At 35.8% G+C, this 11829-nt stretch overlaps 2 protein-coding genes across 4 annotated transcripts; one reads left to right on the forward strand and one right to left on the reverse strand.

Annotated features, from left to right (window-relative positions):
* Positions 1–3: 3 nt before the first annotated feature.
* Positions 4–2906, reverse strand: LOC104725189 (protein WEAK CHLOROPLAST MOVEMENT UNDER BLUE LIGHT-like 3). Of its 2 annotated transcripts, XM_010443806.3 has the most exons (3): positions 2658–2906; positions 2020–2552; positions 4–1925 (listed from the first exon to the last, which is right to left on the reverse strand). In XM_010443806.3, exons 2-3 carry the CDS (start codon positions 2512–2514, stop codon positions 168–170), a joined length of 2253 nt encoding a protein of 750 aa, XP_010442108.2. In that variant the 5' UTR covers positions 2515–2552; positions 2658–2906; the 3' UTR covers positions 4–167. The 2 variants fall into 2 exon arrangements, with proteins under 2 accessions (XP_010442108.2, XP_087330466.1); XM_087474340.1 differs by lacking the exon at positions 2658–2906 and having other exon boundaries at positions 2020–2636.
* Positions 2907–7269: 4363 nt separating this feature from the next.
* Positions 7270–11796, forward strand: LOC104725190 (phosphatidate phosphatase PAH2). 2 transcript variants are annotated; one of them, XM_010443809.3, is made up of 11 exons: positions 7270–8596; positions 8714–9404; positions 9512–10026; positions 10126–10199; positions 10279–10363; positions 10462–10548; positions 10632–10704; positions 10793–10836; positions 10919–11047; positions 11331–11429; positions 11517–11796. In XM_010443809.3, the coding sequence occupies exons 1-11, from the start codon at positions 7649–7651 to the stop codon at positions 11565–11567; spliced, it is 2796 nt and encodes a 931-aa protein (XP_010442111.1). In that variant the 5' UTR covers positions 7270–7648; the 3' UTR covers positions 11568–11796. The 2 variants fall into 2 exon arrangements, with proteins under 2 accessions (XP_010442111.1, XP_010442110.1); XM_010443808.3 differs by having other exon boundaries at positions 7294–8596; positions 9512–10041.
* The last annotated feature ends 33 nt before the right edge of the window (positions 11797–11829 follow it).

Below are 11829 nucleotides of genomic sequence, written 5' to 3' on the forward strand. Positions count from 1 at the left end.
AAGTGTGTATCAATCAAATACCTTTATTTCCTATAAGTGAATACAACACAAACATACATAAATGTAATGCTAGACTCATCTGATGGAGTCTGTATTGTTTTGTTGGTGTAAGAAGAAAAGAACAAACCAAATATTTTGAAGAAAACGAAAAAGGTATGCAACATTTTTTACTTGTGACTGTGAGACTTCTTTCTTGACAAGAACATGAAAACCTTTGGAAACAAAGATAGCTTCTTCTTCTTCTTCTTTGTTTCAGGGGTCAGATTATTATTATTATTGTTAGTACCTGCTCCAGTGTAGTTGCTGCTGCTTCCTTGTTCACCAAATGCAAATGATTTTGACTGTCCGAATCCATTCTCGGTGCTTGACCTCGTCGGGCTTTTCTCAGGCTCACGGCCTTCGTCTGTCCTCCTCTTCCCATTATCCGACCTCCATTTTCTCAACTCTTGCTCCATACCCAACTTCTCATCTCTAGCCTTGTCGGCTTTTCCCATAGCCTCTTTAAGCTCTTCTTTTGTTACGCTCATTTCTCTATTCACTTCCTCTAGTTTCTCCAAGATTCTTGACTCTTCCTCTTTAGCCACCTCTATTTGGGAGACAATCTCTGATAGCTTTGTGTTTGCCTCCTCCTCTGACTTATGTGCCTGCTTGCTTAGCTCATAGTATTCCTCTACGGAAATTATAATGCTTCTTGGTGATTCATTAATCTCCTCGAATCTCTGAGAAGATTCAGTCTCTTGCAGAGCTTTTATAGCAGCCAAGGCCAACTTCTCTGAAGCCCTAGCAGCCTCCATTTCCTTTTTCGCCTCAGTTAACCGACTCTCTAGCGTAGACATTCCTCTTTTTGCTTGTTCAGACAATTCTTTCGCCATTGTAAGCTCATCTCTCGCAGCTGTAGCATATGACTTTGCATCCTCTGCCTCTTTTGTCGCCAGCTCCAACTTCGTTGCTGTTTCCACCAACTCCTCTCTTGCATCTTCATCGTTTTTCCTGGCCAGACTCGCACTAGCTCTCTGCTTAGTTTCTGCTAGATCATGTCTCTCTCTTTCAAGCTCAGACTGTAATGATCCAGCGATGATCTTCAATGTTTTCACCTCGGAAGCTGCTTTCTCAATGTTGGATTTGACTTCTTCGAGCTCCCTTCTTGCAGAATCAACCGCAGCATGAATGTCATTATTACTACTCTCCTTTTCCATCAACAGATTACCGCTTGTGTTTTCGGTGAAAGCCGCTAATTCAGTCTTCAGATCATGCTGAAGAGCAGAAGCAGTCTCTAGCTTAGCTTTCACATCATCTGCTGCTCGAACCTCTTGGTTAAGCCTCTCGATATCATCTTCCACCATCTTCAGTTCCTTTTCCCAATTGTAAACATCTTGATCACGAGCCATTGCCGCACCAAATCTCATCTCTTCAGCTTCAAGATGAGCCGTGTGTGCTGATTCCAACAACTCCTTGGTTGCAATCAGCTCTATACTCAAACCATCCATCGTCCTCTCAATCCCTTTAGCTTCCATAACAGCAATATCAGCTTTCTCCCTAGCTAAATCTTTTTCCTTCAACATTTCTTCATATTCATTACTAACCATTTCAATCTCTTCTCTCACGGATCGTAGCTCACAAGTAGCCGAGACTTGCCTCGCTTTAGCCACATCTAGCTGTGCTTTGACAGCAACACTTGCCTCATTGGCCACACCTTGCTCCATCTCCTCAACACGCATCTGAGCGAGCTCCGAATCCTGTTTCGCTTGTTGCTCTTCCTTTTCCGCTTTCTCTAACTCGAGTTTAAGCTCCTCAATGAGTCCCTTTATGTTCTCTAACTCGTTCAACGCATTGTGTTTCGCCTCTTCAGCTAACTCAACTTCTCTCTTGCACTCAGGCATAGCTTCTTGTATCTTCTCAAGCTCCTCATCCACCATCTTCCGTCTCTGACACACCAATCAAGAACTATCAAAATCAAGATCTCTCATATAAACAAAAAAAAATCATGTGAAGAAAGAACAAAAGCTCAAATTATAAAACCTCTATTGTCTGAATCTTATGAGCTTTCCAATCTGTGATCCCACCAAACTTAGAAACTGCGTCCTTAACCGAATCAAAAGGCGAAGCTGTGTCGATAACACCAACGGGAGAACCGAAACGAGGCGATTCGACAGATCTCGGATACACAAAAGCTCGAGGAGAAGCAGGAACTCGCAAACGAGGCGAAGCAGGCAATATCCTAGCATCTTCGATCACATCGGTTCTTGAATCTTCAGAAAACGAATCTTGATGACTTATCATCACCCTAGGGGCGACATAAACCTTAGGAGGAGGAGGCTCGTTGATTGGACTTGGTTCACAATCTTGAAACGGGTTGTGATGTGAATCTTCATCGTCAAAGGTCAAGAAGTCGATGTCACTGAAAGAGGTGGAGATTCTCGTTGGAGCTTCTTCTTCTTCATCATTATCTCCAGCTTCACCAATGGCGTTTAGAAATACATTAAGGTCGTCTGAATCTTTATCGTCACCCAACATTATTGTAACTGTATCAGACAATTTTGTTGTTGTTGTTCCTGTTTATACATTGTCAAAGCTCAATTCGTGTTTATCGCATTTTCTTGTTCAAATAGATTCATTAAGTCAATGAGAGCATGGATTTTTTCTGACAAAACACATACCTTAAATAAATCCGACAAATGCAAAGACGAAGCTTCAAAAAGAGATAACAGAAGGAAACAAAAGAAACAAAAAGAGAAACAATCATCAGCTTGCGATGTGACCTGACCTGCGCATTGGAAAATAGAAAGAGAGATGAACGGCCAATAACCCACGGGAATGAAAACACACGCGCGCCCCTCGCTCTCTCTTTTTTCTCCCCTTTTCCTCCTTTTGTTTGTTCATCACCATAAAAACATATTTCATTTAACAAAAAATGATTTTTTTATATTTTATGAACATATACAGGGGTAAATTTCGTAAAATAGCCACTGATCATGTTTTTTATTCTATCTTTTGGAAGTTGTATTTGATTTGCCAAACCGTGAAATAATAATTTTTTTTGGTGTGATATGTGAAATTTTATGAGCTAAGGGGGTGTTATTCAACCTTGTATTTTAATAGAGTTTGGTGTATTTCAAAATCTAGCGTTATTCAATTAGATATTTTAAAAAATACAATAAAATTTGCTGTTATTGGATTAAATATTTGTTAGATGATTTTAAAGCATTTGTAAAATCACTGTTATTCTATTTCCAATGGATTTTGTTTCACTTCAGATTTTAATGTATTTTACATCCAAAACATGAACAAACACAATCCTAACAATTTGAAGTATTTCATCTCTCTCATACTTCTCATGAGTATCTTTCCTGATAAAATCGATAACATTGGTGATTTCGTCGTCGTCTTCGTCTTCATCATTCTCGTCGTCGTCTTGTCGGCTCGTCATCGTCTTCGTCATTGTCGTCGTCGTTGACTTGCTTCACGGAGATTATTTCGCTGGCCTCCAGTTTCACTTACCAGGGCTCTACACTTTTCCTCCTCCGTTATACTCTCCAGGCCTCTGTCTACTTTATTTGGAAGGAAAGAAATAGACGCCGGCATGGTGAGCTCCCTAACTCAGCTTGACCGTACGATCAGACATCGTATTTTATCCCTAAGCCAAGATGGATCAACGAAACTGGATGACGCCCTCCTCGTCTGGTTTCAGTCTCGGCCTTGACATATGCCATGCTCTGTCTATGCTCTGTTTTAAATATAACTATGTCCCCCTCTGCTTCAAGTCCAAAACTTTCAAAAGGAAGAAGTATTCTATGTAACACAAAGCTTTTGTTTGAATATATTTTTACATTCATACAAAAAAAAAATATGAATTTACTTTCTAACTTAAGGTTTTAATAATTTATTAGTTTAATTTTATATTTTAACAGTTGCAAAACCAATGTAATGTAACATAACATTTTAATAATTTAGTTTATTTAATTTGATTTTAATTCACTACACAATTTATGGATAAGTTATTTTTTTTATTTACCTTCAAAAATAAAAAAAGTCCACTAGTAATGACTTCAAAACCATAAATAATGCATTTCAAATCCACTAATGATATCCAAATCCACGTTCAATTCATTTACAAAACCATTGGACTATTAAATCTACTAATACTTTAAATCCATTAAAAACCTTTATTGAATAACACCCTCTAAGTCGTTAGGTCTCATGCAATTTATATTCTTTAAATTTATATAAAATTTTAGGAAAAAATATGACTAGCTACACGAAGTATTAGAGAATACATGGTCACACATGCCAAGTATACTATTGTATACTCAACTACACGAAGTATATATATTACATGGCCACATGAATAAACTATATGATGTTATGCGATCAACATCATAGACATATATGACAGTACACCGGTCAACTGACTCCGGCGAAGACCGACGTTGGCTCCGACGTTGACCAACACTAACAAAAAATATATTCTAAATTAAAATAAAAATAATAAATTAGTATACTAAATCATTTATGGGTTTTCATGATTAAAAGAAATATTCTATTCAATATCGAAATATTTTTTATATATCTCTAATATATTTATTTTTATAATTAGTTACTTTTTATTTTTCAAGCTAAAGTAAATAGTTTAATAAAAATCATTTATAATTATTTTCAAGATATAAAAATTCATTTATAATTATCTTCAAGATATAAAATCATTTAGATATTGAATAGTTAAAAGATATTAGATATTACAATATTGAATAGATATTAGATATGAAAAACAAATTTAATTCAATATCTAAATATTTTTTTATTTATTTCCTAAATATATCCTGAATGTAAAATAGAGAATCCAAACCTTAAAAAAATTTCTAAAAATTAATTTAACATATTGTAATTGTGTAAAAGAGGATAAAAATGAAAATGTTCATCTGTTAAAAGTATATATTGTGATTTTTTTTGTTGTTGTTTATATGTTATTTTGAGTATGTAAATTTTAAAGTAAAGAGTGTAAAATTTTGTATAACATTTAACATGCAAAATTTAGAGTAAAAAGTCATATACTCAATATTTTGTATATGATTTTCTAATGAAAGTAGTTGAATTTGATTTTATTGATTTTGTAGTATTTTAATAATCTGATTATGAGATATATATATATATATCTTGAAAATAATTATAAATGATTTTTATATCTTGAAAATAATTATAAATGATTTTTATATCTTGAAAATAATTATAAATGATTTAGTATAATAATTTATTTTTTTATTTTAATTTAGATTTTTTTTTTGTTAGTGTTGGTTAACGCCGGAGTCAATGTCGGTTTTTGCCGGAGTCGGTTGACCGGTGTACTGACATATATGTCTATGATATTGACCGCATAACATCATATAGTTTATGCATGTGGTCATTTAATACATATACTTCGTATAGTTGAATATACAATATTATACTTGTCATGTGTACTATGTATTCATCAATATTTCGTCTCCCTAGCTATCTTTTTCCAAAATTTTATTTATATAATTGATGCATGTACAGTATTATGAATAAAAAATCATTGGAGTAATTGATGTTTGGTTCTTCTCTCTCAAATAAGCTCACTAACAATCCTCGCCGTCCTAAATCTGAATTTTTCTTCACCATTGCCGATTTTTCATTTTTCGTAAATACAGTTTTTTTTTTTTGTAAAAGAAATTGTTTTTATATGTTACATGCTATTTTCAGTTTTCTCAGTAAACATGATTTTCTGTAAAAGACATTATTTTTCTACAAATATCAAGTTGTTTATATGATACACCTTATTTTCCAAAATCATACGAAAATTATTTTCATTTCAAGAAACAAAAATAGTTCATATCTTTGAAACTTGACAATTACAAACATAACTTATCTCTGATTCTTGGATAAAGTTTGTCAAAGTATATGTAATATTGCACTTACAACCAAAACAAAATACTACACATGTTCATACCTTTTGGTTACCAATTAGCTGAGCTGGGTGCAAAATTATGCTGATCAATTCTCACTTATCACTAATGCTTTTCTGTTATATGATCGATGTAATAATTAATGACAATTTGGATCTCCATTGATCGATACTTCAATGGGTTGAGCCCACCTAGATAATGTAATAGAAAATACTAAAGAGTAAAGACATAACCGTATTGTATAGCCACGGTCCCACTATAATAGTAATTGAAAGAGCTTCAAAAAGTTTAAATTTATGAACATGGTAAAAAAAATCGCAATGACTAGGTAACCCGTAATCTATAGTATGTCAAATCCATTTACCATTTGCTGTGTCTAGGAAGAACAGACATCAGACTTCGATGCATCGCTATATATTTGTAGGCGTTGTAATCAAACCTTTCAGATTTATATTAACCATCACCAATGTCAAGTTGACTAAAAGATAGTTTTGAACCAACGAAAATGACTAGAGATGTTCTCTGGAAGCTCAAAGACACTTATTAATTCTAGCCAATATAGAGTACACTTCTTATAAGACAACTTTTTCACCACTACGTGCTGTATCTTATATATACTGAACTCCCCGAGATTCGACATACCGTTTATGATGTATTCAATATGGTTCTCATGGTCAAAAAACGTGCCAAGAATGGCTAGTTGATCATTCTAGTCGTTCATCCATTGAGATACATATTAATAACTCATTTCATTAACTTTTGGGCTTTGGTTTACTGCTTAATTGAAGTGTTATTATTTCCTGCTCGTGGTGTATTTGATGCATTTTCTTCTATTCATTAAATTAGATTAAGATCCTACGAAGCAACTTGTATATGTTATAAGTCCGGTCTGACCATCGACGTTAAACTGTTCATAAGGTGCCAAGGCAACCAAAACCAACACAATTGTCAACTCGTTCGAAAACCTTTGGTTCTAAATATATTTAATTTTGCAAGATAAAAATAGCAAAAGTTATTGGAATTCATGCATAGGTCATAAATACTTTTGCAGGATTTAATCTTTTGTGTGATAGTGTTTGGTCACTTCAACGCAATATCTTATATCTCAAAAATCAAATGTTACTAGAATGTGATAAATTTTTAGCATAACAAAATCAATGCATGTATTAAGTCTTTTTACTCGATTTAATAAAAAAATTTGGATACTCATTTTAGATTATTCAAAATCAAAACTCCCCCAAATCCAATGTTTTTAGATTGTACTAATTTTAACATATCAGAATTTGGCTTAGATACATTGTCACATAATAATCTCAACTTGGTCATAACTAATAACTACTGTATTGGGCAATTTCTTTTTTTTTTCTTTGGGTCAACAATGTTTTGTTTCTTAATAATAAAATTAACTAAGGAAGAAGAAGAAGGGTGTCGAATTGGATCACTACGAAACGAACCCCACCGAAACGAAATAATGTCCGGCGGCAAGAATTAATGAATGAATGATCAATCTTGTTGTTGGTCTCTGTCTCCTCTCCATCTCTCTTACAGAAGAATATACCTTTTTTGCTTCTTCCTTAAACACAAAAAAAAACCCATTCTCTTTCTTCTCTTCTCTTCTCTGTTCTAAGTTTTGATTTTTACAGCATGATTGATCGATCCGTATCATAAAGTTTCCAAATTTGTGTTCAAGATCGTGGATTTCGTTGACTTGTCGATCTGGGTTTGTCGAAATGAATGCCGTCGGTAGGATCGGAAGCTACATCTACCGCGGCGTAGGTACGGTTTCAGGTCCGTTTCATCCATTTGGTGGTGCGATCGACATTATCGTCGTTGAACAACCTGATGGGACGTTTAAATCGTCTCCTTGGTATGTCCGATTCGGGAAATTTCAAGGGGTTTTGAAGAATAGGAGGAATTTGATCAAGATCGATGTCAATGGTGTTGATTCAGGTTTCAATATGTATTTGGCTCATACAGGTCAAGCTTATTTCCTTAGAGAAGTTGAAGATGTTGTTGGTGAATCTGAGAGTGGTGAGGTTTATACTTTGTCTTCTGGTGATGAGGCTGAGACGTCCAAGAGTAGTGATGATGTTGTTGTTGATAAGCTTAAGATTCCTTTGAAGTCTAGGAGTTGTAACTATGATTCTGCTAGTCCTCGTAGTGGTAATGCCAAGATTGTTGGCAAGCCTGGGATTTTGGGGTTTGTCTTTGGTGGCAGATCTGTTAGTCAAGATAGTGGTGTTACTTCCATGGAGAGAGCTGAGATCGCTGCTGATCTGTTGGAGGTTAAGTGGTCTACTAATATCGATACGCGTAAGTCTTTCAAAGGTAAATCTTCTGATTCTTTGGATGCAAAAGACAATGGTGAGACTAGTACTAGTGGCAAATCTTGTGTTGTGGATGGAATAAATGAGGGTAACTCGGAAATTTTAGTTGATAGCGGTTCGATATTGGAGACTCCTCTTGTTGCATCTCCTACATTGCGGTTTCTTGATGAGAAAGAGCAGGATTTTCGTGAAAGCACTAATGTTGAAGATTATTGTGAAGAGACTGCATCAAGTGCAGTTGTTGTTGAAAATGGTTTATGTGAATCATCGAGTATGGTGTTCTCTATTACTAGTGAAGGGAGTCGAAACGTAGATATCTTTGTCGAACCAAGAACCGAGACGCTTGCACAGGTTAGTTACTACTTTTAATCTATCTCATTTTCTTTGCAATGCTAGAAGAATAGCTTTGGAAGTAAATTAAGATAATGGCATGAGACTCATTTATTGTGTAAATTGTATCTGCACTAGGATTCTGTTACTGGATGCGATCTGGATTCTAAGCAAGAACTATTAGGTGCTCCTGAATCTGTGGAAATTGTCACACTAGGTTCAGCTGACCAAGCGGATTTGCAGAGCACTGGCACTTCTCAGGAAGGAAGCAGCACTGGCTCCCCCGTTCAAGATGAAAATAAAAGGACCGTGGAAGATATGCCTTTTTCTGTAGGAAATTTGAAAAACTCTCAGTCAACAAGTGGAGAAAGCATCCTGCAAACAGAGAGAGAGGATGAACAGTTTTCCTTTAGCGATCTTGACGAATGTAAGCCTGGTGGGAGTAGTTCTGGAGGGTCAAGTTTGCCAGATTCTATTAAAGTTGATGGGAAACAGAGTTATGATAAAAATGAAACTAGTCCTGAAAACGGCGTGGAGAACTCAAAGGGCTTGTCAGAGCCGATTAACATAGAGAGAAAAAAGGATATCTCTACAGATGAGATGGAGCGGTTGGTAGGATCATTACCGATTATGCGGCTTGACAACAACGATGATATGGGTGATTGTGCTTCTCAGCCTGTGAGCCAGTCATATGACCCGTGTTTCAAAACATCAAAGTTAGATTTGGGAGAAAATGAGTCGACCTCTGGGGGTTTAGATGCAGAAAAAGTTGCTGAGGGTAGCCCAAACTTAAAGGCGTTTAAACATGTTATTGCTAATCCCCAAGTAGGTAAGAAAACATAACTTGTTTGACTGTCTTATTTTCCACTCTGCTGAAATTGTTTGATTGTTATGAATTATAATGCTATAGTCTAACTTTGTTATCTCCACTCTCAGTCGAGCTCTCTCTGTGCAAGCACTTATTAAGTGAAGGAATGGGAGCAGAAGCAGCTTCTCAGGCCTTCAATTCCGAAAAACTGGATATAGAAAAGTTTGCTTCTTTGGGCCCATCGGTTTTGGAGAATGATAAGCTTATAGTGAAGATTGGTGGCTGCTATTTTCCATGGGATGCCGCAGCTCCTATTATCTTAGGAGTGGTTTCATTTGGGACTGCACAAGTATTTGAACCAAAGGGCATGATAGCTGTTGACCAGAATGAGAAACCTGGTGATGGCTTAGCTCAGGACAGTGGAAGCTGGAAGCTTTGGCCTTTCTCTCTCAGAAGATCAAGAAACGATACTGAGGCTTCTTCTTCCGGGGACGCAGCTGTAACTGAGGAGAAACAAGAGAAGTCGTCACCAATACCAGTGAAAAAGACGGTTAGGGCACTAACTCCAACTTCTGAACAATTGGCTTCGCTAGATCTGAAAGAAGGAATGAATACCGTGACTTTTACGTTCTCCACCAATATTGTGGGTACCCAACAGGTCATTCTTTTCCTTTAGTACGATATGTTTGTCATATTAACGGAGAAGATTATTTACGGTGTTCACAACTCTATAAATTAACAGGTAGACGCAAGGATTTACTTATGGAAATGGAATGCTCGCATAGTTGTTTCAGATGTAGATGGTACTATCACAAGGTAAAGCACCTTTGGTTTTTCTATTATGTTTGCTTATTTCCATATTTTCTCTGATTTTTTTTCCTTTTGTTTGTCGTAGATCGGATGTCTTAGGCCAGTTTATGCCTTTGGTTGGTATAGATTGGTCACAAACAGGTGTTACACATTTGTTTTCGGCTGTAAAGGTCTGTTATCTGTGCTTTACTTGTTCTTATCTTTTATAAATGATAACAAGCAACGGTACAAAGGCAAAGATTCATTTTCTCTCCTTACATTTCTACAGGAAAATGGCTATCAGTTGATATTTTTAAGTGCACGTGCGATTTCACAAGCCTCAGTTACAAGACAATTTCTAATTAATCTCAAGCAGGTAACTAAACACAATGCATTTCAACTGTTCAGAAATCGAATAATCTTCGGTACTCTCGTTAATCTTAGTAAGCAAATTACCAGGACGGAAAAGCATTGCCGGATGGGCCTGTTGTCATCTCTCCTGACGGTCTCTTCCCTTCGTTGTTTCGGGAAGGTAATGCGTTTCCTCTGCAACATATGCTCATGATTTTTTGATCTTATATGATTTGCTTCTTATTCTTAAACCTTTTTTCTCTCTCCAGTGATTAGAAGAGCACCTCATGAATTCAAGATTGCTTGCTTAGAGGTTTGTTCTATGCGGTTTCTATATCTGTTGAACTCTCATGCACTCTCAAATACGTGTAACGCTGTTTTTACAAAATTTACAGGAAATAAGGGGCTTGTTTCCTTCTGAACACAACCCATTCTATGCTGGTTTTGGAAACAGAGACACGGATGAGATTAGCTACCTTAAAGTTGGAATCCCCCGTGGGAAGATCTTCATTATTAACCCGAAGGTACACATTCTTAAAATGGGAAATACATTAGCAAAAAAAAAATAAGAAGATGAATTAGCAACATATGGTGGAACAAACTATGCTCTTAGGCTGCAAGGACTCAACTGTTTGTTTGTGTTTGCATCTGTGTTTGCATGTTATACTAGGTTTTTGTTTTTCAAAGGAAACCATAAGGTATAGTAAGTTTGCATTTGTTCTTCCAAAATGCAAAAGAGCTCATGTGTTTGCAATAGCAAAGTTTGGCCTTTTAAGCAAATTGTAACCTTGCTTGTGAGAATTGCAGGGAGAAGTAGCTGTGAATCGTAGGATTGATACAAGATCATACACGAATCTTCATGCTCTTGTCAACGGAATGTTCCCAGCTACAACCTCTTCAGAACCGGTATATATATTTGTCGAGGTTTAGTTTGTTTACTTCATCAAAAGATGTTTACACTGCAGCAGATTCTGATGAAGTTTAATAAAACAGGAGGATTTCAACACATGGAACTTCTGGAAACTACCTCCTCCAAGTATGTGATGATGATGATGAACTGTCTTGAAGAAAATGCAGATTAGTTGATAGAGATAACAACAATTGGTGGTGTAGTGTTTTTATTTTATCTACAAAGTAATTTTTGGTTCTTTGTTTTTTTTTTTCTGATCACACTGCTTTCATATCACAGGTTACGATGTATGCGCAGTTATATTTGTATATATAAATATATATATTAAAAATGTTGGAAAATGTTGAATTAAACATTTTGAAATTTAAGAAGAATCATAATTATAGATGAACAACA

Source organism: Camelina sativa, chromosome 11 (assembly GCF_030686135.1).
Source record: "Camelina sativa cultivar CO46 ecotype springtype chromosome 11, ASM3068613v1".
Classification (NCBI taxonomy): Eukaryota; Viridiplantae; Streptophyta; class Magnoliopsida; order Brassicales; family Brassicaceae; genus Camelina; species Camelina sativa.

Excerpts from the sequence above, each read along its gene's own strand:
- LOC104725189 (XM_010443806.3), bottom strand. The coding sequence starts at position 2,514 with ATGTTGGGTGACGATAAAGATTCAGACGACCTTAATGTATTTCTAAAC. Across the intron at positions 1,926-2,019 it reads ATAAGATTCAGACAATAGAG|AGACGGAAGATGGTGGATGA; the intron begins GTTTTATAATTT and ends TTGGTGTGTCAG.
- LOC104725190 (XM_010443808.3), top strand. The coding sequence starts at position 7,649 with ATGAATGCCGTCGGTAGGATCGGAAGCTACATCTACCGCGGCGTAGGT. Across the intron at positions 8,597-8,713 it reads GAACCGAGACGCTTGCACAG|GATTCTGTTACTGGATGCGA; the intron begins GTTAGTTACTAC and ends TATCTGCACTAG. Across the intron at positions 10,837-10,918 it reads TCAAGATTGCTTGCTTAGAG|GAAATAAGGGGCTTGTTTCC; the intron begins GTTTGTTCTATG and ends CAAAATTTACAG.